At 42.7% G+C, this 27,571-nt stretch overlaps 1 protein-coding gene across 1 annotated transcript; it reads right to left on the bottom strand.

The window, feature by feature from the left end:
- Positions 1 to 471: 471 nt before the first annotated feature.
- Positions 472 to 25,734, bottom strand: LOC115397893 (single-stranded DNA-binding protein 2-like). The gene is made up of 16 exons (XM_030104414.1): positions 25,621 to 25,734; positions 22,123 to 22,184; positions 21,691 to 21,775; positions 6,761 to 6,847; positions 4,740 to 4,799; positions 4,553 to 4,619; positions 3,342 to 3,412; positions 3,038 to 3,105; positions 2,501 to 2,549; positions 2,383 to 2,418; positions 2,247 to 2,301; positions 2,078 to 2,148; positions 1,873 to 1,951; positions 1,765 to 1,793; positions 1,570 to 1,668; positions 472 to 898 (listed from the first exon to the last, which is right to left on the bottom strand). The coding sequence occupies exons 1-16, from the start codon at positions 25,699 to 25,701 to the stop codon at positions 869 to 871; spliced, it is 1,029 nt and encodes a 342-aa protein (XP_029960274.1). The 5' UTR covers positions 25,702 to 25,734; the 3' UTR covers positions 472 to 868.
- Between the last annotated feature and the right edge of the window lie 1,837 nt (positions 25,735 to 27,571).

Genomic DNA, 27,571 nt, shown 5'->3' with positions numbered 1-27,571 from the left:
TTTAAAATGTAGGCGAATACAACCTGCATTTCACGAGGTGAGCCAAAGCAGACCTCTTGATTTTGTTGTACTTGTGGCTGGAAACCACACAACATCCCCACGGAAGGTCAAAGGTCTTCAAGACTGTGACAACCGAAAATGTTCAGAATACCATAAACACCTGTACAAGCCTCAACAAAACCCTCATCGCTGTGACTGTGATGCCTTTCCAGTCCTCCTCTCTTCATGAATGAGCTGGTTTGTCAACGACAGACATGATTTGTAAAAACCATTTAAATGCATCAATTCAAAAGTGGAGATGTTCTTTCCTTTCTTTTTTCTTTTTTTTTTTTAAATCTTGGACATTTCATCTGAAGGATACTGGCATGTTTTTGGGTATTGAACTCAGACAGATGTGTCCGCATCACATCAGTCTGTGACTGGAGAGAGTGTGTGTGTGTGTGTGTGTGTGTGTGTGTGTGTGTGCGCGTACAGTCCCATACACACCAGATGTGAATATACAACAAGTTCTTCTCTGGCTTCCTTCAATTTGGGATCCTTTTGTACGGTGCAGAGGAAGAACCGATGAATGGAGAGAGAGAGAGAGAGAGAGAGAGAGAGAGAGAGAGAGAGAGAGAGAGAAAGAGAGAGAGAGAGAGAGAGAGAGAGAGAGAGAGAGAGAGAGAGAGAGAGAGAGAGACGGATGTGGAGAGTGGGGGTGGTGTGGCGGGGAGGGGGGTGGAGGGGAAGGCGCCTGGGGCAATTGTCCCGAGTGGGTGGGCGGTGGAAGAAGAGTCTCTGGCCAAGATGACGTCACATCCTGTCTCTCCGCTTTTCACCGATCCACACCGGGCTCATGAGCGTCTGGCCGAACCGGCTCCCAGAGCCTTCACACACTCATCGTCATGTTCGGAGAATACTGCAGACAGAAGCAAGGAGAAAATCACATCTAGTCTGGCTCCGGACTAAAGAACAATATCTAATTTTATGTCCTGTGATTGTGTTTTTTGAGATCCTATTACAAGCTTTACAATGTAAATTACAACGCAAATATGATTCTTACTCATTGAATTTTCAGATTGTTACAGAGTGCTGGTAGGATAGTCCACCAGGTAAACAGTGGGAAGTCACTGGAACCAAAACCTTTACTTTAAAACACGTTTGGCTTGTTTCCTAATATACCATACGTTTTGAAAAGCGCTTCCTCAAATCATGTGAAAAAAACTGACTGATGTCGTCTCAAACTGTAATTAACAGACGCCACCCTCTTTAGGCAAAAGTGTTTAATTGACCATTTTATGCATAGTTTTTTTTTAATTCAGGCAAATTTTCCATGTTGCTAATGACGGTTTTGTATTGTGAGAAAAACTCAAAACACACGAAAAGCTTCTCAGAGAGATTTATCGTGACCTTTGGTGAAGGTTCACAATATTTTGTGCCGTTTGGATCGGTGTTTTCCAGAGGGACTTCAGCTCAGGGTTCATCTGTGTTTCACACAGATTTTAGCCAGACTTCACATGGAGTTTTGGCAGCGGACGCCCCCGAATCCCTCTGATCAGCCCACCCAACAGAAAAAATAACACAGCTTACACTTTCATTCTGAAAAGGGTTAAGGAAATTTCCTCCCATCTCTCCGTCCTCCCTCGGGGTCCCAGGTTGGTTACTCATACTCAAGTTACCAGGAGAGTTCTGTTCAAAGGCAAAAAACAATAAAAAAAACAGCTCAATCGGAACTACTGCTCATAAAAATCTTGAGAACTGGAGCCGACGATAAAAGTCTCTTACCTTGGGGAGACTGTCCATATCACCCGACCCTGTAGGAACAGAAATATCAAACGTTTGATCAAACCCAGGCTCAGACTCCAGGCGGGAACAGAAACGCTCCAGCTGTACCTAAAGATCCGTTCATGTGATGAGGCTCCATTCCAGCCATTCCTCCTAAAGGACCGTCGCTTCCTCCACCCATCGGGAACTGGAGAGGACGTGCGTGGGAGACGGCGGCGACAGAACGGACACTCAGATTAAACACCTGCGTTACTAAATAACGCGAGACGATCAGTTCATTCAATCCCATTTGAAGTCTACGCTAATCGCTCACGTTTGGTCGGCTTCCGCCGGGAGGGACTGTGTTTATCATCGTGTACATGTTGTCGCCGGAGTTGGTGGAATCTAAAAAAAACCCAAAAAAACCAAAAAAACATTTAAAAACAATAAGAGGATACAAATTTATTGTCATATGTTAACAGATATTGACAGACGCAGCTTACCTGCTGGACTTGGCATTATCGGGGTTCCTGGTGGCCCGCCGCCCCCCGGAGGCCCCTGAAAGCACAGGTTTTACATGAATTCGTGTTTGACTGCCTCTTTGTGTAGAAAACAGCGAGTCGGATCGGATCCACATACCACATAACTTCCTGGCGATGCCGAGGAGTAGGGGGTCTGAAAAACACAGAAAGGAAAACATGAAGGGGGGAGAAGAGAACAAATGTTTCTCTTCATGTTTCTGTGTTTGAGCTCTTACAGAGTTGGAGTTTGGAGGATTTGGCCAAGGTCTTCCCCCACCGGGTCCCCTGATACACACACACACACACACACACACACACACACACACACACACACACACACACACACACACACACACACACACACACACACACACACACACTTTAGTTTCCGAGTTTTGGCTGACTCCTTTGTTTCTACCTCTCTTGGACAGAGTTGGCAATAACAAGCTCATCTGGTGCCAGAAATAAAGAAAAAAAAAGTGAGAAAAGAACGATGGGAACAAGTAGGAAAAAAAAAAAAAAAAAAAACAAGTGAAGAAGAATAAATAGAGAAAAATCTCATCCCGACTGAACCTCCAGGCCCTGGAGCACACCTTAAAGAATTACACAAAGCAAAAAGCTGTGTGTGACGTCTGTGGTGAGAAGTGAGGGATGTCGAAATTCAGACTCAGAGAAATGGAGAAATACTTTGACTTCATTTACATTTAAAAGAAAGAGAGGCTGACAGGCATTTTCTTTTTAAAAATGTATAATAATATGCATTTGCCACTCACATGCTCATGCCAGGCATCCCAGGACCAACCAGGGCGTTGAGCGGAGGCCTCATCCCTCCTCCATAGTTCTGAGAACAAAACACCACAGACACTCTCAGTTCCACCAAAGCGTAACAACAAAGTGATTGTTTGAAACATCTGGCATGTTCCAACTGATGTCCCGCTGACACATCCTGGATGTTTCAAAATCTTATTTTGCCTGAAAAGCCGAACGCAAAATACTTATGAAGAAAAGATAAAGAGCTTATTTGAACTCGCACTGCAACCATTTGCAACTATTCCTAAAGGTCCTGGTCGTCTGTACCTGAGGCCCGAGCGGCACCATCCCTCTGGGAGGGGTCATCCTTTGCATCGGTCCTCCCATGTTTGGATGTCCTGAAACAAACAAAGACCGACTTCAAATGTTCAGTTAGTTCCACCGAGAGCAGCATCAGCATTTCTGAAACTTTATCACTTGTAGCTTCGCAGATTACGTGAACAGATCTTGTTTGTTACCACAGCTTGTTAAATTTCTCTTAAATAAGCTCTTCTTCAGTTTTGTGCCTCTGTACATGTTATTGTTTTGAAATTAGATGTAACAGCATGTGAGAAAATGAAACTCGCATGTGTGGCGACACAGATCCTGTTACATTCACAGTTTATCGAGCTGCTGTTTTAAGGTTGTGAGGTTGGTTGAAATGCAACTGGAAACCCTGAATCTTTAATTCACATGTCATCCGGGGACGGGAGCAAGGTGTTGAAACAAAGGTCTTGTTCTTTTGCTTCTACAACAAACCTCATGAAGTGACTCTGGCAACACTCTCAGTGTTTTGTGGAAAAAGTCTGATATAGATCAGTGCTGCTGAACTTCACTGATATTGAAAATGTTTTAGGATAACAACAATAAAACAAAATGAAATAAAACAAAATAAAATATGTGAAGAAATCCCAAATCCAAAAGACACTGAGAAAAAACACCAAATCAAAAGCTGGAACCAAGTTCTAAATACCAGTCTTTACATGTTTTTCTTCATAAAAATTAACCATTACAACAAAATACTGTGAGGTTTACTGTTTCATTCCATCCTAGCAGCGAGTCTTATCTGAAAAGTCGTGGTCAGCTGATCCACAACTTTAGTCCTAATGAAAAATCATTATTTGATTTTGACTCGTGATTGTTTCACTCAGTACTTCTCCTCTCAGGACTCGGGCTGATTTAGCGAAATCTCTAGATTCACCCTCTAGCAAAGAGATAATAAACGCAGCACCTGGTGAGTCGCCCTCTGGACAAGTTAAACAAACACCGGAGCATTTAAAAAAATAAAATAATGATCTGACACAAAAAAAAAAGACCCATTAGGGGTTTTGAGAGTACTAAACATATCCTACATGTCAGGCTCTTTTAGGCCACAGATATTCATCTGGTAATATTTCTGTGAAGTCTGTTCAACTGCAAAAGCTTTGATACAACATGTTGGATCCACACATCCAAATAAAAGGCTGTGCTGTGTGTGTGTGAGTGTGTGCAGTGCGTACCTTGCTGTCTTGTGGGATCCATTCCACTTGGTAACATTGGCTGGCTACCTGGAACTCCTCCAAGTCCCTACAGAGCAAACAGGATGTAGTATCATTCGGTATTATCATCACTGTTGCAGGGAGGATAAATCACCATTACTACCATCCGGCTTTGTCTTCCACCTGCAGGTGTCAGTGTGGCTCTTACTTGATTGGGTAATCTCAGAGGCGGTCTGGGTCCTCCGGGGTATCGAGGCGACATGAATGGCTGAAAGAACAGTGAACACACTATTTACATATCCAGTCAACGAAAAAGGTCAAGACAGCTAATAACTGTGATGATCTCCTTCTCATATCCAAACTAGACGAAATAAGTTTGTAAAATAAAAAACCAGGCACAGCTGCTCTCAGCTCCACCTGCTGATTCTGGGGCTCATGAGCCTTCAGGGAAGCTGACCTCTTTTTCATGAGACCTGACTCTGTGGAGAGCGACGGGTGGCGTTCATGTGTTAACCGCATAGTTTGGCTGTGTGTGTGTGTGTGTGTGTGCGTGTGTGTGTGTGTGTGTGTGTGTGTGTGTGTGTGTGTGTGTGTGTGTGTGTGTGTGTGTGTGTGTAGGGTTAGGGTTAGCTCTTTAGCAGCTGTGCGTGGGTTTTCACTTGTCCTCACCACAGACAGAAACAATGCTGTTGCTATGTCTGCTGAACTGAAGCCACTGTGGTTGGAAAGGCCGGTCTGCAGAGTCAGGGATGCAGTACTACAATCCGCCACTAGAGGGCACTGGTCCTCTTGATTTGATCTGAGTTTACCATTAACTCACTCTCTTACCTGAGTCATATGGCCATCACATAAATACAGCTATTTAAGGTCTAGTTAGGTGCTATATTGTCTTGAAACATTAAAATAAATACAAACTCTTTAACAAAAAAGGACAGGAATGGGAGAATGAGCGATTCAGTCATAGGGAAGCAGCGAAGATACACTATCACTACCTGTCATCTGCATTCTTGCTTGGAAACGACGAGCAGTTTGTTATCAAACTCAGCAGGTGAGATACTTTCCCTCGGGTCTGAATGGAGACCCTGAGCTGAGGTAACTGCTGCTTTTCTTCAGCTAACACAATTTGACAGGACCCCGTCATCAAAGAGTAACTGTTCTTCAGAGGGAGACGGAAAAGGCTGCTCCAACTCACATTTGAGTTTTTGAAAGCGGAACTCGCAAACGACTGGGAAAGCTATTGATCGCAGTGTCAGATGTGGGCCTCTGAATCTGACTGATAATGACAGGTAATCAATGTACAACTGGAAGAGGCCTTCGGAGATGATCTGGAGCAACGCTGCATGTGTGTGTGTTTTTTTTCTCTCCTTAGGATTTATCTTCCCTGTCAAACTCTGTTTTTCTCTCCGTTTTGGGAAGATGCATTGTGATGCCCCACACACACGACTCACTGTGGAGCAAATGCTCACTGTGTGTTCTTTAATAAAAGGTTAAGTGATTTGTGATGAATCCACCAGGAGAAGCTTCTTAAAATAAATGTTTCGACAATGAAATGTCGTAATTTTAATGGAAAAATTAGAAACGCTTGTATATACACGAGTAGAGGGGGGTAAAAATGTGCACGTGTGGATGTACAAACCAGCAGCACCTATCTCAATGTTTAGAGTAACAATTCATTTTCTAGCTGTCATCAATACGATTAATGGACAAAATGCAGAATTGAAAATGCGACCACTTTCTCAGGAAAGGGTTTAGGCGACGGCATGTTTTACTGTCAGATAAAGGTTGGTGTTAGCTCAAGGCAGTAGTCCCTCTGACTGACTTTGAGTAATTCGGTAATGAATGCAAATCAACGCAAAGTCCCTGAAATATAGGAAAAACACAATGCATGAGTGTGCGTGCGTACGTGCACGTCTCTCTTCGATATATTGGTACCAAAACCTGAGAGCAGGCTCACATCATGAAGACCTTAATACAGCATGGTGGCAAAGAGTCAGCTCCATGCCGATCATGGTGGATGCCGTGTTTCAAACTTAGACTCAGTTTAGGGTTAATCAAGGAGGAGTCGGGAAAAGAGGCGCCTTTCTTCATCTGACAGTGGAGAAGTGTTGTCAGCAGCCATCAAACAGAGATATACTAGACAGAAAAATGTACGATATAAAAAACTGCGCAAACAAAAGTATGACTCGTGGTGTGTGTGTGTGTGTGTGTGTGTGTGTGTGTGTTGTGTACCTGAAAGAACCCTGGAGGGACAGGACCCACTGGCATTCCCTCCCCTGTGGGCAGGTTCCCGAGCACTGGGCTTGGAGCTGCTGCACTCTGGGTGAGGTAAACACACACACACACACACACATACACACAGAAAAAAAAATACTTCAGCACACTTCTCAAACTTATGTGCGATACAGCAAACTCAACACCTCTCTGCTCGTCACCAGGAAAAAAAAAGAACTCTTTGGTGGAGTACTGTACTTGTAGTTGTGTACACAGCTGCTGCATCTGAGTCGAGAATTTTCTTTCTTTTTTTTGTTGCTTCGACTTCACCACAGTTCAGAGGGAATCCGTGTGTCTGACTCTATTGTTTGATTTGGTATCCATGTCCCTTTGCACATTATGAGTGTTTAAATACTGTTCTCTTTTAAAAAGTCAACTATCCAACAGAATATAAAACAAGGAAAGTTGGAGCTAGATCAATAATAATGGAACACACTAAATCACAGAGGTCTCTTCTCTGCACAATAAATGGCCCTGTTTTACTTTTGATAGTTTAAATACACTTTTATGATCAATTCAACATCTTAATACAGAACTGACTTTCAAATGCATATTTCTACACTGCAGTACTGACACTTTTCTTGACTTCTTCAATCCATATTGTACACAACTGCACACTACCTTTAGAACTTGCTACTTCTAAGTGATGCAAAGACAATTTTTCAAAAAAAAAAGAAAAAAAAAAAACCAAGAAGAAGCAGAAGGAAACTTTGCAATTTGTTGGTTGTCCTCCATTTCTGTCCTGCTGTCTCTCCTTCACTGTTGCATATACATCTCATATTCTGCAGATGCTGTGCCAGGCTGGCTCAAGTTTATTTTTACACATTGTGTTTTTTTGTTGTACTTGTCCCAGACGGGTGGTGCTGGATCATTTCAGTGCTGCCTGTGTCTGCTTCCTGTGGTATTGTACTACTAACCCGAAGTTACCACCCAGCACCGGCCTCTTCCTCATCCTCTTTAGGAGAACGGAGCAGACAGCATGCAGTGTGGAGAGTGCACCTCCATATATATGATAATATGTGTCCACAGGGAGCACACAAAGACAGGATGTCTGCATCTGTGTGTGTGTGTGTGTGTGTGTGTGTGTGTGTGTGTGTGTGTGTGTGTGTTTCTGTATCTGCCCACTCTGCTCTATTTTTCTGATCTTTCTTCTCACTTTCTCTCCCTCTCTGAAGGCATCGGCTGGGTGTAAAGAGCTCCGGTGAAATTCACCCACAGTCTCTGAAGTTTCCGCCAGCTGACTTTTTAGGTCAGACAGGAACGAGGTTTAATCAGAGCTGAGATAAAAGCAGACTGACGACACTCCGGTATCCTGCGCTGCTCCACCCCACCATCCTCGCTATATTCCCCTCAGCTTCCCTCGCTCTCACTCACACATCCCGTCCTTAATGCTCGGCAGCAAGGACCAGGATGCCGTGCAGTTTCTGGATTCCACATTCTGCTGCAGACACAGCCTGTATTTGTCTCAGCAGACGAACGTACAGATGGACACAGATGGATAATGTATCTCCACGGTTCAATGGTGAGAGGCTGGATTTGGTGTGCTTGTGTGTCCGAGTAGCCAACAACATGTACAGCATCAAGTGTGTGTTGTATTTTGTGAGAGATTTTTTTTTTTTCCCCCTTGTTTCTTTTGGACTCTCTCTCGCACCCTGGATTACCCAGAATGCCTGCGCTCCCTGGCAGCCTGGAGGTCTGCTGAGTTTGCTTCACGCACAGAGAGAAAGAGGGAGGGAAAGAGGACAAAGTACAGATTATGACTGTGCGCATGTGTGTGTGTGTGTGTGCGTGTTTGTGTGTGTTTGCACTTTATGTTCGTGCAGGAAAAAGTGGAACTCGGAAGAGCGAAAGGAAAAGAAAGAATGAAAATCTACCTGACCTGCTGACAAAAGCAGCATTTGCAAATACAGCACTGAGGAAAAAAAAAACTAAATAAATAAATAAAACAACACACCAGGATATCTCCCGGCCTCAAAACTAGCTCCACCTTCCATGCATGGAAAACAAAAACAAAACAGCGGCAGCAGCCCTGTGAATACCAAGAGTCTCTCTCCATTATGGCAAAGCACCTGTGAGTCAAATAACAGGTTAGTTAAAGAGAATCAAAAGGATTTGAACAATTTGTTACAAAAGAATTTAATATGTCAGTCAAATAGTGATTGAGGCTCTTGTGAAATTAGTTCATTCATATTTGAGAAGTGAAGTTTTTTTCCTCTCTGACTCCATTAGATGAGGAAGTTTACTGAATCCTACAGACAATATTAAGCAAAGCAAGCCTGAAGCTTAGCTGGGGGAGGACAATGAGGAAGAAGAGGCCTTGCTCTGTTGATAAAACTAATACCTGCAACAACGCTTATCAGCATCTCTGCAGCTCAATAATTCATGTTAGATCACATTTATGAACGCGTGAGGTGTAAAACATTTAATCAGAGTCTTATGAGCCACTTCTCAATCAGCTGTAGTAAATACCTAAGCTGGACTTTACATGATAAAAGAAAACCGAATTAGCATATTTTCATATATTTAAACTATTTCCACCAACGTTTCACTGCTGTAAAACAACAAATATGCCAAAATGTTTAAAGCTACTGTCTTTAAGTTATTTCATCAGTTGTTAAATATATCTTGTACCTCTGAAAGGAAGAAAAAAGTTTCCTTTCATTCTGTATTTGTGGAAAATTAACATATATATTGTAAATCTCCACCTTCTTGCCACTTCACGGGTAAAAGGCGGGGTACACCCTGAACATGCCAGTCAAACAGTCTCTCACACACATTTACACCACTGTCTGATTTTGGAGTCTATGAGAAACCCACAAAGGCCCTCAAGCGCAGAACGACAATAACAATAAGCCCAGAAAATCCTGGGGATATTCTCACAGTGAAGAGCTGAACACATCAACACGAGGCCGCACAGCAGCGTCCCTGTAACCAGACTCCATGAAGACTCTTCAGTCGAACTGTTGGCCTCCACACAGCTGGGAAGTGTGAGATGATAAAGCTCAACATTTTGTCAAATCACACAAACTCGTATCCCCCCAAATGTGACCTTCATCACAATACCATGTTGTTAAACATGCTTACGAGACGCCCAGTAATGCTCATTGCCTTTCTGAGCTGCCGTATGGATCATTATAGACAGGAGAAAGTAACGTTCGCTACAACAACACGGCGATCAGGGAGATGATGCTGGTTTTGATTTATACATAAAAGAGAGTATCTCTGAATCAGAATTAATTCCTAGTTGCCAGTTGTGTTTTAATTCAGATTCACAGCCAAGCTCAACATATTCCAGCACTTAACCTTTGCGAACACAAAGCCCAGCAGATTGTTGCACACTGTCAATGAGTCTATCATTTGCACCTCTCACACATCAATGTTTACACTTCTCTGACAGGGCTAAGTGAGAGGAACAATGAAATATTGAGCAGGTGGGGTTTTTTTTTTCATTTTATTTTATTCTACACTGTGTTGTGTGAGTGTAACTGTCAGTACAGCCTCAGCGAAGGTTTATTTCTGACTGAGTTTAAACACAATGAACGACTGCTGCTAATTTCCACCGCACTTCATCCGATAGAGTTCACTGCAGATTCAATTTGTGAACAAATAGCAGGGGGGCCATTATAGGAGTCAGACTATTTGACAAAGGAAATTCTCATTTGTTGAATGACATCTACCTTTCTCTTGTTGTGCAGTTTTACTTTTAGGAAGAGTGAGATACGCGACACAAGCATCCCTCCCATGTCCTTTACCACTTTTGTCTTATTTTCCATAAGCCTTTAAATAATCAACCGTATTGTCCCTGTCACATCGAAAACTGTGAATTATTTGACATCAGTGATTGCTCTCTGCACACTGCTGTGTACGACCGTTCCTACATTGCGGCGGACCGCCGCTCTAACTTAAAGGTGTTTGTGATGAAACCCGAGGCGGTGGATCGGCCCCCGCATGTCCTCAGATGAACACCTGCATCTCCTGGCAAACCCATTTGTTGCATAAATTATTCAAAATACCTCCCTCCTGGAGAACACTACAGTATGCCAGACATACACAACATGACATACAGTAAGGCACGCCGCAACAACAACACACCGAAAGTGCCCTAATGCGCCCTCCTTAAAGCATAATGTCCAAATGGAGGGGAAATGAGATCAGTGTCTCAAAAAGCATACGTAAATAGATACAGATGTTCAGGATTGAACATTATATATTCTCATGTGAGCTGCAGAGGTAAAGGATCATGCCAGTCGACGTGTCTCTTTTTCCTCCGGTTGTGGGAACAACTCAACGCACATAGAAGAAAAATCTGCATGTTTCGCGTCAGCAACAATAACAATTTGAGTTTGACTGTGCATTCTTAAAGCAAAGATTTGAATGAGGACAGAAACAGGCACTGCAGTTCTGTTTATTTTATTTATCAGAGCTTACACACTTTACAACTCCTCACTTTTCTTTTGCTTCACATGGAAGTAAACGATAAAACATGCCGTCTTCCAGGGGAAAATATTTGCAAAAATCCATTGAAGGAACTGCAGACATTTAAATTAAGTTCAATTACGCTGCCGTTCGCCACTTTACAACTTAATCAGACTTTCTCTATACTACATTCACAGTACACTAATCCCATCAGACTAAAAGGGCCCAGTAATACCTAATGAGATAACTTGCAAACTCTTTCATCCTTATATGTTTACAGATTGTGTCCCTAGCTAGTGTGTGTGTGTGTGTGTGTGTGTGTGTGTGTGTGTGTGTGTGTGTGAAGGTGGGGAGTCATTTTCATTCAATACTGCAGAGACTGAGAGACACTCAGAGATGCGTGAGTGGAATCTCAAAAAGCTGTCTGTGTCTACCTAGAGAGAGAGAGGTCTCTCTCCTCTCTCTCTCTCTCTCAACCTGCATCGGCTGCTGTCTGCTTTCTCCACCTCTCTGTCTCTCACAGTCACGCAAATCAGCTCCGTCTCATTTTGCCTCATTCATACGCGAGCCCATGGCAGCAAGTTTTTCTATCGCACACCTGGAAATTGCAAGTGACGTGCGACATTTCATTTAGTGTTTACAATAGCAGTGCCTGTGTTGCCATCTCTTTCCATTGTTGGGCAAAAATAACAGAGGGAAACAGCTGTGATAAGGGGTCAGGATTTGGTGCCGCATAAAGAGGTATGAAACACGTAGAAATGCATCGTCATTAATACAGCATAATTTGCAAATACTGATGATATATTAGTCACCAGAAAGTTCTGTAAATATTACTTTTTTTTACATATATCTTTTAATATGACACCTTTACAAGTGCTCATACATGTCTGACACAGTAGGATGACGTTTCAGCAACAAGTCGAGGGACTTGTCATTCGGTGTGAGCTTTGGGTTGCAGGGGAGGTCTGGGGTGTGGAAGGGTTACCACCAAGTCTCAAGGCCACTCGGAGTACTTCAGGATCTACGAATGACACGCTACCCAGGAAGGAACTCCGTCCCTCTCTCTCTCTCCCTCTTTCCCGCTCCCTCCATCCGCTAAAATGCCATTAGTCCACTTCCTGAAGAACTGAGGCGGGGGGAGGAGTGGAAAGGAGAGATGCTACCATTCTGCATGTCACTCTCTCTCTCTCTCTCTCTCTCTAACCCACATGCACGCTGGAACAAGACAAGCACGCGTTCACACACGCACATTAAAGTGTGAGAGCGGAAACACAATGAGAAGATTGATTTTTGCATTAGCGTATATGCATGTGCAGAATATAGCTTTATGGCCTGTCAGCCATTGTCAAAAGCACAACTACACAATTGAGATTTAAGAAAAGCCTGTCAGGGAAGAAAAGAGGGGAGACGTACAAAAAGAGAAGAGAAAGTGGGCTAGCAGCGCAGAGATGTGGATGGACTGGTTTTAACTACGCATTATTCACAGTCTCTGATGGCAAGACTGATCAACAAACTTCTGATCGAACTGACTTTTTAAAATATCCCCTCTCGCATTTCTATCAAAAACACACTATATGGTTCACCAGAACAAGACAGCAGAAAGTGGAAAAAAGTCTTATGTGCGTATGTGCGCCATCCCGGACCTCTGCTGTTTAACTTCAAGTCCCTTAAACCAAGTGGAGTCACAATTTAAATTTACTGGACACATGTTTCAGATATTCAGAGATTACCTCAACGGCACGTTTCAGGTTTATGAGATGTGACTCGCAAATACAAAGGTTTAAACGCTGATATGAAAATATTAATGGCAAAATGATAAAATACAAATACTCAATTTAAAAGAGATTAAACCATTTAACCTCAAGCTTGATTTAATGGAGCAAAGAATCAAAATATATGAAAAGCTGAGTAAGAAGAAAGCAAACAAATGTGCAACACTTTGAGACATTATGGTGTTTATCTGTACATCGCTGCTGCTGGCTCTGATCGCTGTTTGGATGCATTAACACGAGCATCAGTCCTGATCCTGAGTGCGACTGTGATGCCTCATTATTATCTTATTAGTTTCTCAGTAAAGCTGTAATGATTTGGCAATGTAGGAGGAGAGGGATCAGATTTGAAAGTGCTGTGCAAGTGTAAAGAAAAACTAGAAGTCAAACATGTTTAGCAGCTTTTGTCATGCTGATAAATAATCAACAACAACAAAAGGAGTCTGTTTAATAACTAAAGTGTGACACAATGGTTGGTGGACTCTCGACTTCAAAGAGGAAAACGGGGGACATGACGGATATGAGGAGCGGAAATTAGTTTTTGTGTGTATAAACTAATGAAAGGCTAATTTCTCTCCTCTGATTTAGTGTTTTCCTTTTTCTTTTTAATAAGGAACAACATCCTAGGCCCTCACAGTTCCCCGCCTCACTCTTTCATAATCTTCCGTAATCTCCATCGCGCTTTGCAGCACATTATCCTGCAACACACAGAATTCCTAGCAGCACCCAGGCCCTCTCTAGTGTAACATTACAGGTGATTACCTGGTAAATGGCAGCACGGCGCTAATCTACCCGGTCTCGCCGGGCGATAACAGGTAGGGCGATATCAACTGCACACGGGGCGACAGAGACGGAGGCCACTCGCCCCGTTTTCTTTATCACTGATGTCATTATCGACCTCTTGTAAACATGTCTGAGGCTGCAAGGAGCCGCACAATACGAGAGGTGGAGCCACACGCTGATGCTCTGGCAGATACACACAGACTAGAGAGTGATAGCCACGGTGGTGCTGGGTGTAACGCATCTGCCGTCACTATCGTTCATGGTTCAACAACACAGATGGACTCAACACACAAGGGGCATTTAAATTAACTTTACTCTTCATCATGGTGGTTTTTTTTTTTATCCACTGTTAATACAAATGTATGGATTATGTGAGCTTCAATCCAATCGTTTCTTCTTCTTCGTCTTTTGGCTGCTCCCTCCAGGGGTCACCACGTCAGATCTAACCCTATCTCCTCACTCCTACACCCGTCCACATGTTATCCATCACTAAATCCATAAGTCATCTCCACATTCCTCCGACTCAGACTTTTCTCCAATATTTTCTCCATGTCTCTTCAACACATGTCCGAACCATCTCAACAAGGCCTCCGTATCTGAATCTCTGAACTGTGTGATCTGTGCAGCTATTTGCTCATAGTGAAAGAAAAAGGTTGAAAGGTTGGTGCGAAGCATGAGGAAGACGTTGTCTCATCTTGTACTTGTCCTAGTGCTATGAAGCCAGACATAGAGAACACCGGGAGATAAGGATATGGCTGTCGATAACAGCAACAAAAAAAAAAAAAAAAGAATCATTGAGGTTAGTTGGGGTCAAAGAGAGAACGCTCCGGTTTGATCGTGTCAGCATTTTCTCCTGCCCTCCTACTTTCTCGGTGCAGTTTTAGCTGCTACTTCTGCAGCTCAGCCTCCGGATGATTCACTATCATCCCTGACACACGTGTAAACTGTGAGGTCGCGGCTGTGTAAACTTTTGCAGCTTTTCTATAACTTTCCTCCCTGCAAGGGTCAGGGAAGACTCAATGTTTCAGTGAAAAAAAAAAAAGTCATAACCCTAAAGTTTTTTTTCTCCTCCTGCAAAAATACACTGTAAAATGTTCTTGAAGCAACGAACACGTAAAGCTCAGACAGTAATATCTTGTTTCGTCAGACACTTGGAGACAATAACAGATGCTCCTGACAAAGTCCCTTATTTACATAATCAATAATAATATCTGCACTCACAGAAAGTGCTCGGCTGCATCCCACAGGCTTCTGCACTTTTACTTCTTCTCACACCATCTGCTTTTTCCTGTCCTCAGCTAACCTCTGCCCTCCGCTCTCATCGCAGTTCTGCCCGACGCGGCGCAGCGTATGTCAACATCACGTAAATGCTCCATCCCGGCGTGTCTAAACATGCATGTGACGTGACTCAGCGTAACACGCCGCTGGGAAACACACTCCCTGGAGGCTGCAGGGCTGCGTGCAACAGGCCACAAAGACAGGAAGCAGCAGACATAAAGAGGAATGTGGAAAGCGGGAGAACAAGGGCAGAGATAGGCAGAAGGAACAAAGAGGAGAGGGGGAAAAAATGCTGATGTGGGAGACGGAATGAGCCGTGCACAGAGAGTGAAGGGGACAAGCACAGGAGAGCGATGCTGGAGAAGCAGAGCGGGAAACTGTAATGTTTCTTCGATTTTTTTTTTTTTTTCTCCTTTGGAAAATAAATCTTTGGGTATAAGCAGCACTACACACAGTATGCACTCAAACAAAGAAATTTCTCCTTGCTTTTTAAAACACTGCTGAAAGATCACGAACACCATTTTCACTGTGCTCAACCTATGGAAACTCCCTTTCTTTTTTCTCCCTCGTTCCCTTCTCCGCTTGGCTCGCTCTTCATTGCCATGGCAATGATGTTACAGTGAGTCACCTCCACGTTCCCTCTCCTCAACGCCGCCTGGAAGGAACAGGGTGGAAGAGAGAGAGATAGGGAGACATGGATGGAAACAGAGCGAGAGAGAGGGTGGGGGTGAGGGATAGGAGGAGGAGGAGGAGGAGGTGGAGGAGGAGAAGTGCTGTTTCCCTGGAAACAGACTGGGGGTCTCTGCAACCCCCATTGGTTCCTCCACTGGTTGGAATCAGCTTGTTACCCACAATACGTGGAGACAACAGCGTCTCTGTTTATAGGTGTCTCTGTCCACTCTGCTTTTCTACATCTGTAACTAAGTACACAAACAAACAAACAAAGTGAGGGTGACGGTAGAAATCCACTAATTCTGGTTTTGTCTCGTTCACTGCAGTGATCAGTCACCCAAAGCTTTTGTTCTCAGAGTTAGTAATTACGATACTCAAATGCTGAACATTTTGCTGGATTTGTATTCAGAGTACTATTATTTTCAAAAAATTTAGAATCACTGAAAAGGAGCAGGGGAGCAGAGGAGGGAAACACATCTTTGTAAATAAGTAAATCAATTTTTTTCCTCTCTTTAGGGGTTTCATTCTTCCTGTGTGGAGTTTGCATGTTCTTCCACTGTGTGGGTTTTAAACAGGCACGCCAGTTTCTTTGCACTGTCAAAAAAACATGCATTTGATGTGTGTGTGTGTGTGTGTGTGTGTGTGTGTGTGTGTGTGTGCAGACAGACAAGTGTTTCTTCAGGAAGATGAATGGAACCTGACATATGGTTGAGCCTTACATTTGTAAAGCTTTCTCTGTGCAATCAAAAACATAACAGCAAGGAAATAGGAGTATTAAAGTGGATAGTTGAGGTGGGATTTTTTTTCTTCTTTTCTCACCGTCCACTTACCCAGACTGTTTCAGTCAGAAAAGAGCCATGGCGTTAAATATCTGTTCAATACCATCTTTTTCATGTTCCAAACAAAACAATTTGATTAAAGCTCGTGTAATTACAAAGACAAAGAAATCTCGTGTGCTGGATAGGCACGCAAGAAAAGTATGGAGCAGGAATTATGACAAACACATCAAACACAGTGAATTTCATGGCAATCTGCACTTCTTGTTTTGATATTTCTTGGGTACAAGTTGAAATTTGATCCGGAAAAGGTCAGCTCATACTGCCACCCTGGCGGTGCTACTGTGGAATTAAACATTAATTATTAATCATTGCAACATAACCACATTTTATTGCAGATTTCTTGGAAGTATTATGTGCAACTGTGTGGCTAAGTTTACACAACATCGATAGAGGGAGAGTGGAATGAGGCAAACAGCTGTTTTATGAAGCAGTGGCTCAATCAAGATGAGCACAAAAAGGAAGGAACATGCAGCGTCTCTGGTCCTACATTATTCGGATAAATTAAATTAACCTGTGTCCCTAAGTGTAATAATACACCCTTGAACTTTACACTCTGTGTTTTCCATCGCCGATAGGAGTTTAATTCTGTCCTTCAGCGTCTCTCAGACAGAGCATGTGTGCGCTTGTGCTTATCGAACACTAAGAGCGCCTCAGTATGCAAATGAACCAAGTGGTCCTGCATGTTGTTACATATTTACAAATCTGTGTATCTCCCAGCTTTACTATAATGGCGGTGCATGTGCTGCGCTGTTAAATTGAGCGGTGTGAATACATTTCCATCCGTGAGTGGGAAGAGTATGATTGTTGGATCTGGCAGCCCGAGTCGGGCCATTCTTATCAAAGGGGCTTTGCTCTTGGCACTGCCTCTTGATCTCTTCTTCCCCTCTAACTGCTGTGTGCCTGCTATCTCCCACAGCGATACCATACATTGATACCAGGCTCCCCGCGCTATAATGCTTCCCCGTAACACGACTGGCTGTCTATTGCACATTCCGCGTCTGCTCCATCTCCACTCCGTCCATCTGTCATAGTCTTTGTTCGTCTTCAGTTATTTAGCCTTGTACATACAGTCAGCGGGGTGCGATCACAAGGTTTTTTTAGTTTTTTGTTTTTTTGTTTTATTTCTTCCCCTGCAGCTTTACCAATTTAGCAACATCTTAAAACAGTAGTTCCCAGTCTGACTGTTTAGTTTTGAAAAAAGTTCACATAAGAATCTAAGTGAGTGTAATTCAAGAAGAGCAGTTCACAACCCTGCTCCTCTCTCCAGCTCCACTCCAGTGGCCTGTATTGATCGGATGTCTTTAAAATCATATTTTGCTTCAGCTTTTTCCCAAGCTGTGGATATGACAATACACACTTCGGATCTTGGATAAACCTAAAATGTGCATTTAAAAAAAACTGAATATCAATGAAAAGGTTATTTTTTTTGGCGATTAGCTGTAAAATGATAAACACTGAAACCTTCCACATTAAAACTTCACTGTGTTAATGACAGACTGGTTACCAAAAAAAAAAAAAAAAAAATTAATAATAATAATAGCATGTGATCTTATGAAACATTGTTACATTTTAAAACACTGTATTTTGGAACTTATGAAATAAGAGTTTAATTAAAAAAAACAAATATTTCAGTTTATGTGTATTTTTCTAAAGACAGTTTAACTGTTAATGAAAATGAGCACAAAAATTATTTTATTATATTCAAATGTTTTGAGAAATCTGCAACTGTATGTAATTTGATTATTTTTTTCATTTCAGTTTTTGCATTAATAATTATTGTGGCCAGGAGACATTAATGTACTCCAACTTATACCGCATATGTACATATTCCATCCACCGGTAATTCATTTCACCTTTAATGAAGTAAATTATTGATGTAATAAATGGCAGACTCGTTAATTAAAATAATTATTCCCCACTTGACTTCACAGCTTTGGTATTATTATTTTTCGTTAAGAGAATTTATTACAAGTTCACACACTCACAAATCAGTCAAAGGTAGATTAAAGTCCAGTAACATGGTACCTTCTAATAAAAAAAAGCACTTCAACATAATGTTCAAGAAATTGATTTCATTCTTAACAAAATCCTTGTTTCCTACACGATACTTTTTCTACCAGAGACCTGTTACAGTTAAAGCTCGTTCTTATCTGTCGGCTTCACAGCACGACCAGTACAACTGTCAGACACTGATAATCTTCTGGAATCAGTCAGGCATCTGTCCTGGAGGAGCTCAGGTCAGAGTCAAACTCTCCCAAACTCCCCTAATGTTTCCAATTCATCAGTCTTTTTTCACACCATTCTCATTTAATGACCTTCACTTCATAAAAACCTTGCAGAAACAATCCATGTTTGCAATGTTGCAAATATACATTTAGACCTGTACAGTGTTTGTGTTTATTCTGACCATTTTAACTTTCCCCGTTGAAAAGTCATTACCAGGCCAAACACAGGAATTTAAAAATAACTTGTTTCAGCGACTCTATGGGAGGGATACTGCAAATGGAAACCACTCGTTTGGTTTAGAGAAGACAATTTACAAAGCACTTAACAGAACTGTAAACTGCTTTTCTGATGCCAGAAGAGCCTCGTCTGCAGATGGAAATCAATAGTGTTGCATCGCTGTTCACTTTGTTCATCGGTCTCTTCTGTCTTTCCTTTTTAACATTAGATTACTGTATAAATGTCCTCGAAGATCATCCTCACACACTGAGTTACCAGATCGCCATCTCCCTCACAGGAGTCTCGACAGACAAAAACACAAATGAAACTGTGTGTTTGAATCACACGCTCACAAAAACCAACTGTCTCTAGACACAGCAGTTTAAAACGGGAATAGATGCACGAATGAAGTCAAAGGCCTTGTTACAATGCCATCAATTATCAAAGGAAAGGGACAGAAAGATGATGCGAATGAACTCCTACATCTCCTTTGCATTAATTAGGACTTCACTGGGTAATTAGCTATCTGAAAATAATTACCATGAAAATGTCTGATTAAAATCTCCATCAGTCTCAAAGTCAGGAGACTGAAAGAGAGACACAAGCATCAAATTAAGGCGTGCTACTTTTTTCCGACGACGTCCACCGCAGTTGTCCCTTCATTTTTTTTTTTTTTTTTTTTTTTATAATTGAGCTGCAGATATGTGGGTAGTACCTCTGATTGGATCTGAGCAGCAGTGCAGCATTGGAGCAGTTGATTGAAAGTGACCTTGGTCTAATTACAATTGCTCTAATTATAATTCTCTGATTACATCCCTGCAGGAAATGTAAGAATAAGATGCTGCTGGTGGCCTTTGCTAATGACGTTAAGATTTATTCTGAATGATTTGTGAATTGAATTGATTTTGATCGGGTAAGTCAAAACACACGATACTGTTGTTGTCATCTCGACTATCATGAGATTTAATTAGAGAGTGAATTTTTTTTTTGTTTGTTTGTTTTTCAGTCTTTAGACATGTTTCGGATAAGGGTGTCAATCAGGGAGGAGCATCCAACTTTTTATTGTCTTTAACTAGTTCCCCTTTCTTTCCGCGAATGTATCGGTCCCCCCCCCCCTCGCTCCTCTCCTCGGTGTTTGTCTCCAGGCGGAGGTCGCACTGCCCTCCAGCTCCCTTCCCCGGAGCCGGATGACATCATTGCATTGCTGCCTCGTCCTCGGAGTGCCTATTCATCACCCTGATCATCATCACTGGCATCAGCAGCATCACCTATGTATGCGCGTGCACACACACTCACACACACTCACACACACAGCTACTGCAAGGAGATAAAAGAGGAGAGAGCCCCCCACCAGTTCTGCAGGATTGCAAGCTTTAGGGAAAGAGGGAGCAAACCACAGAAAAGGAGAGAGAGGAGATCCTGCTGGGGTAGGCAGAAACCCCTGGCCTGTGCACTTCCAACAATACATCTCAATAAACCACTGTACAGACAAATCTGATGAATCAGACTTCTGGCTTCAGAGGGAGAACAACAACATAAAAAGCAGGAGAGAGAAGACCCCCCGCTCGCCCACACAAACACCTTGAGAGGAGGGGAGCCACACTTTCTCTGTCTTAGTCAGTCGTTCATCTAAAACCTTCAGAGCCCTGGCACCGCTCACCGTATTCCAGTTACTGGATGGCGCGTGACTGAACCAGCTCATGCCTCCATGTGCGGGAATTACAGCAGTGAAGTGGAGTCACACTGAGAAAACACAGCAATAAACAATGTTTCCACCACGCGGGCTGATGTCTTCCTGCTCAGCCGGCTCTTCAGGATAATGCGATCACAATAGTAGATGTGGCTGTGCTGCTGTGCTTCAGTTCAATGCAAGTTGTGTGCAGGAACCCCGAGCAGTGCGGCGTGCTCGCTACACTTTATCACACACTTTAAAGATCAAAACCAGAAGAACATTTGACACCACTGCAGATGAAACACTCACCGTGAGATGCTGGTGAGATGTGTTGTTTTTAAGTGTCTTTAGAAGACAATAAAGTGTTTTAAACATCATTGTCGGTGAGCACAGAAGTTATTAGTATAAAATACGAACTTCGTTTTTTGAAATGAAAAAAGATCTGTTTGAATTTACAAAAGTAATTTCATTTTGAAACTAGGAAATCATCTCACTGTGTTCAGTTCAGTGACAAAATTTATTTCATAAAACAGAATTAAAATAATTTGCCATGTTTTTTTTCCCGCAGCCACATTAACGTGATGATACCCTCATGCTAATGCACTGCAATGTAATGCATTAACGCCATGATCAATTTAGATGTGTAACACTGTAATGTAATGTGTTGTGGTCAAAAGTTCAGAAGTCTCATTATGACTACAAATCAATTAATCTAAGTCATTAATTACACCAAATTACGGTCTTGAGGTCATCTCCATAACTGGCGGCTTTAACTCGCCTGTTCACTCATGCTGTCATGAAACTGGCAAATGTCCCTAAAATGCGACACAAACCGCTGAGTGGGTTTACAGCTACCAGCACAGGGACAACAGGCACTAAATTGTTAATATTTCACTATGCAAGGCCTATGTGTTCAATACTGTATGTATTATTTCCTAGCTCTTACTTCTGCAGAAATCTGAGAGCGCCGATGAGTCAGAAACAGTAAAATAAGCAAATGAATAAAGGCAGACTTACGTAGTCATGGAAGGCCTTGGCCTCGCTGGAGTGCTCACATGTGTCTCTTCTTTCAGGAGCCGCACAGTACAGGTCCCAGAAAACACTGCAACACACAGAAAGACAGTCTGTGAGAATGGCAAGTGAAGTCAAACATCAAAATCTGACAGAACAAATCAACACGATGCCCAATATCAGATGTATTGTAATCTGACATGAAGACAGAGTCGTTTTTGGTTTGTCAACACTGCAAGATGAGTTAAGGTTTGTTATATAATTTCCAAGCAACAAACTGATAAAAAGAATTTTGTAGATCATTAATGAAGTAAAGATAAATAAAAAGTGGAGCAGGAGAGACATCAAACTACTTTATTTTGTGATTTCTGTGATGGAATCAAGAAAAGCAACGTTAAGAAGAATGTATCGAAAAAAATTAGCTGGAAAAACACTCACCACCACCATGAGTGGAGGAACCCCGGAGGTTCTCCTAATGTGATGTTCTTCTCCCATCGGATCTTGACAGACACACACACACACGCACACACATACACAGAGAGAGAGAGAGAGAATGAGACACTTCAGAAACATAGTGAGCATAAAAATACGCCTGGCATCTGAATTACCTGCTTTATAAGGTTGAAACGGGTGCAGGGGAATTCTTATACGACATGCTATTATGTAATTATGTTGTGATTCCCAGAGATTCATAAGTGGATAAGTGGGCTTATGTGTGCCTGAGAGCCTGTCAGTTCACAAGTATATGAAAGTGTGTGTGCGTCAACGTCTGTGTGTGTTTCCTCGGTTTCCTTCAGGATGAGGTCAGAGATATGAAACACACAGAGCAGCGGAATCAGTCGATGCAGTCGACTTCTCAAAATATTATCTGCCTTTCTGTGGCAAATGAGTTTCATTCACTCACTAGTTTCATCCATGAAAAAAAAAAGATCAAGACAAGACTAGTTTTTTTGTCGTTATCGGAAAACGTTTTTCAAACGCTCCTCTTCTCCTTTCAGGTACGATACTGGATGTCATTGAAAGTGGTGAAAAACTGGGATTTCCCCAGTCAGGTGAGGGGGAATGAAATGTGTACTGGGCTGGAAGCCTTTCCTCTGTGTGCTGACCCTGTCCTGACCCCATCTGATAGTTTGGGTCACTGCGGGGCGGACGGGGAAGGTAGAGGGTTTGGGTCGAGTAAAGGCGGGAAACTCGTTTACTGTACCTTCTTTGCATGTCACTGAGGGATCTTTGCTTTGGTGCTTGTTATTCTAGGATTACTGTATAACTAGATGATTTTTGAAGAGAGAATTATCACAAGAATGCCCACTGATTGATGGATTTGTTATTTATGCTTAATCTGTACAGACACTGTGGGCATGTCTTACTCACATAACTCACATTCTATTTGGCAAATTTTGGAGAGTAAAAAATAGAAGACCAGTCCAGCCTGTAGATTTTAGAATCCTATGCATAAACAAAAGAGCAAGTGCAGCCAAAACTCTACTACACTACAGTACTGCTACTACTGGAAAACACATACCTTTCCAAAACTCTCACTCTAAAGCTACACTGATATTTGTGGTGCGCTGGAGGACCATCACTGTGAAGCTAAGCAGAAACTGTACGCTGGTTGAGCTGCATTCACGCTTCAATTCATTGAGCATTCATTGCTTTGTCTGTGTGTGTGTCACTGAAAAGCTGCAAATATGATTCCTGTCCAGATTTGCAACAGGTCACTGTGTGCAGGCGACGTCTCTAAGCAGCATTTGAACAGTCAGAGCGTCAGTATTGCTCTCTTCCAGCAGTGAGAATCAACAAACGGTGTACGGTTGGAGGGCTTCAGACACAGCGGCACTTCAGAGAACCCGTGTGCGTTTACACCTTTATCAAGGTCAGTGATTGCTGACATCACCCACAGCGGAGACAATTTATCTGTGCACACAATGTCTAAGGAACACACGCACATGCACACACATGCACATACACACACACAGCCTGAACAACAACTGTGAGCAGCAGGCAGACTATTGCTATCAGACTGTGACACTGGTGTTTAGTCTGCGTCTCTATCAACAAGCTTACATCACCCTGCGACTTTAACTGCGACCTCACGTTCATCTTTTTCTATTGCTTTCACTGACATATTTCATGTGGGTTAAAGAATACTACTATTGTGCAACGTGCACGACCGACAGCGTGAACAAGCGCTAAAATAACAGGAAAAACTGAATCACTGCACTTTCAATCAGAGCGTCCTGACCTCAGCTGCACATCAGACACACTGACTTTTAGAAGGAATGCCTTGCTTTGAAGTTTTGCCGCGGAGGGTCAGGAACTGCCTCAGTTTGTTTGCTCCACATGCTTTCAGTCTAGGTTTGCAGTTCTAGTAAATGCTTTGGTTAATTTGAAACACTATAGCCGGCCGGCCGCGGAGCACATCATGACAACACCATTTTTCTGCCTCTCGGTTGTTTAAATGGTACAAAATAAATGCAGGACGGTATGACGTCCCAAGTATCTCAAATTTCATTGGCTGGAACTTAGCCTACATGAGATTACAGACAAGTTCAGGTCAGGACACATCTGAGTGCGCTCTTTTATTTTCGCTTCATCTGGAAAGCATAGGGAGGGAAAAAAAAAAAAAAGCAAAGCCTGTGCCCACATATCCGGTCTTCTTGTGTTCTGCACTCCCAAGAGGTTCCTTCATTTACCTCCACCATGCTACAGAGAGATTCCTTTAGCATGATTACTGGCAGATGCAGGCTGCGTGTTGAAAAGCGGCACTGTTGTGCAAACTTGTTTTTGCTACTCTTCACTTTGTTTCTGAACATATTCAGCTAAAATGGAAGTCCTAATTTTTACACCGTACAGTCAGTTTGGCTGGTTTCTTCTGAGCTAATCTGGTATTTAAATTTAGATGCCTGGCTCTGAACGGTGAGACATCATTCTTCTTATTCCCTCTTCCTGAGGACACACTGTAAAGTGAAAGTGGATAAGAGGCCCTTTTACAGTTTGCTCTATCCCAGTAGTTCAGGAAGCGTGCTATTCTAGTGCATTGTTTACCCTACAAGTTTACACATATGTCTGCACGGGAACTGTGTACAGTGAGCTGTGTGTATACTTGTTGCACTGTTCGCTAATGTTCACCCCCACTTGAGTATCACACCGCCTATCCTTTTCATCGCCAACATCTGCGGAAGAGAGAGCGAGTGAACATGGCAGGAAGGGAAGGGTGTCAGAGAGACAGTGTGTGTGCGCGTGTGCACTCATGTGCGCGAAACACACACACACACACTAAGTCAGAGTGATGAGAATTAGTGCCAACTGATGATGTAACCTTTTTCCATCCTCCTTTCTTTGTTCTCCTCTTCCTCTGGCCGATGTACAACAAGCCTCCAGCCACTGTCTCTCACATTGTAATTTACCATCATTTACAGCCAGGCACGATAATCAGCTGACCTCATTCTCACCCCGTCACCTTTTTACCTCTGAAAATTTTAAAGTGAGAACAAGCTTGAGAGACAGACGAGGACGAAACCACAAAGAGATGAATTGAAAGGAAGAGGGGGGAAAAAAAAAAGACAAGAATGAGGTACAATGAGATTGACTGAGACAAAGCTGTTGAGCCGATCAGACACTGATGTCAGTTGAAGACGTCAGCTGCTCCCCCGGCATCATAACTCTTCCTGTGCGCCGGCTCCAGTCCCGTCCCTTTAAATGCAACACTGGCGTTAAAAAGCCTGCCTGCCGCACTAACCTGTTGGCTCAGCACGGCGAGGCCGGGCTAATTCAATTAGCTGCTACACTTACTCGACATATTGTATGAGGGTCAGACCACTCTTCGGAGTGGACACATAAAAAAACATGGTCTGTGAGCTGACACACACACACATGCACACATGCACATGCACATACACACACACAGACAACACATAGATCTTCTTTGTGTCTTACCTCTGATAGAAAGGTCTGTGCGGACTTCTGTGCTCCTACATGCAGCAGATACTCATAAACATAAAGAGCCAACCTGCACATAAATAAAAGCACAGCAGAAGAATACAGATCAGCTTGGTAATAAAGACCCGCACAGTGACATCGGAGTGAATGTAAGTCAAACACGTTAACGATACGTAAGAAAGAAAGACAGAAATTACATTTTTGTATGTATAAATCAAGAGATCTTGAACAGACATACATTTTCCATTCATTTTGAGGATGGATTCCTCAATTTTTCCTTCTATATTTCAAATTTCTCCCATTATTACATAAAAAAATAAGATGAAAGAGACAAGAACTACATCAAAATGAAACTTTAGAAACTAAAATTTATAAATGTTCAAAATCACTCACGGCCACCGTTAAACCTACTGTGACATTCATCCAATGTTTTTCTAAACCAAAAATGAAAGAACAAACAACCTGAGTGATAAAAGTAAAATGTCTGGTGGGACCACACTGTGCAACGTTTCACCTTTGTGACTCGGGCTCTCCATGCACTTCCTCTCATGGCTTTGATCACAGTCAGGAATAATTACAGGCTTGATTTGTTAATCAATTCTCCTCCCAGTGTGTCTCTAGTGCTACTAGCACCAGTCTGGGAAACGAGAGGATGGGGGTGATCTACTGGTCTATAAATACAAGATAAATATTGATCCAGAGAGGATCAACAGCAGATCTCACTGACTCTTAATGGCACCATGCAGATTTAAAGATTAAAGCAGTGTAACAACATATAGTCCCTCCACGGGGTTATAAATAATGGAACATTTGTGGAAAGCATTGCATTATTAGTAGATCCTTACATTTTAACATTCCGACTTGGGCTCAGACTACCTATTCATCAGTCTTCTACACCTTTTTCCCCCAGTAAAAGGTCACGGGAAGCTAAAGTAAATCCCAGATAATTCAGGATAAACTCTGGAGAGGCTACTAGTACATCACTGGAGAAAGACTGAGGAAGAGTCAAGGGCCATTTAGCTTCTCCAAACAGCCCTCCAAGCACATCCTTTATTTGTACAAGGAAGCTGAAGTACCTGTAATAAGACTTATGCAAGCACTGGGAGAACATGCAAACTCAGCACAGAAAGGTCAGCAGGGTTTAAGCAGGGTCTTATTTGCTGTGAGCCACAGTGCTTTCCACTGCACCGATCTGCTGCTCAGCACATTCTGCATTGGAAAAAGTGTGTTTTTTGTGTATCAGTTATATTCTCTACTACACATTGCAAGGTGAATGATAAATGGTCCAAAACTCAAGTATAGATATTTTGATTAAATATTATGGAACAACAACAAAATGCATGTACAAGAAAAGCACATGTGATGCAGCGGAAGCTTCGGTCTTGGTGAATCTGTTTCTGATTGAGTGTGAGCGTATGGCGAGGCCTGAGATGTGGTCACATCAGGACAGCAGCCGCCCTCCAGCCCCCCGGTGAGAGGTGCTACCAGCTCGCTGTGGCTGATCCAGACTCCCATTCTGAGGTAAAAATAAACCCCCCAGACAGCCCTGTCTGCCTGTCTGAAGATGATGGACTGCACACCTTTCTGTTCCACACACAGGTACTCTGTGTGCTTGAACCCACCCGCTTCCGCCACCCCCCTCTCTTCTTCCTCACTTTCATTATGAATTTCTCTTCCTCCTCATCACCTCCCGCCTTTCTCTCTCCCTCTCTTTCTGTGAATAAGGCCATGTTTGTTTAATTATGAATGGATGAAGGAAACCTCCTGCTTCCCGTCCTCCTTCTTCTCTTTCCATCCCTCCATCTCTCCCCCCTGTGGCCTGGCAGTAATGTTTAACCAAAGAGATTGAGACAGAACGTATCGCAGGGACAAGGTTAACGGAACAATGAGAGGCTTGACAAAACTCTTGACACCTCGACAACTGAACATGAATAAAAGATGTGCCTTT

The sequence above is a fragment of the Salarias fasciatus genome, chromosome 12 (assembly GCF_902148845.1).
Source record: "Salarias fasciatus chromosome 12, fSalaFa1.1, whole genome shotgun sequence".
In the NCBI taxonomy this organism is placed as follows: Eukaryota; Metazoa; Chordata; class Actinopteri; order Blenniiformes; family Blenniidae; genus Salarias; species Salarias fasciatus.
This window is presented reverse-complemented; position numbering and strand designations above follow the sequence as displayed.

Bases quoted from the DNA above. Each gene is read 5' to 3' on its own strand.
- LOC115397893 (XM_030104414.1), bottom strand. From the start codon at position 25,701: ATGTGCAGGTTGGCTCTTTATGTTTATGAGTATCTGCTGCATGTAGGA. The intron at 3,413-4,552 runs GTACGCACTGCA...TGTTTGTTTCAG, and splicing joins GGATCCCACAAGACAGCAAG to GACATCCAAACATGGGAGGA. The intron at 1,794-1,872 runs GTACAGCTGGAG...CTGTTCCTACAG, and splicing joins TCACATGAACGGATCTTTAG to GGTCGGGTGATATGGACAGT.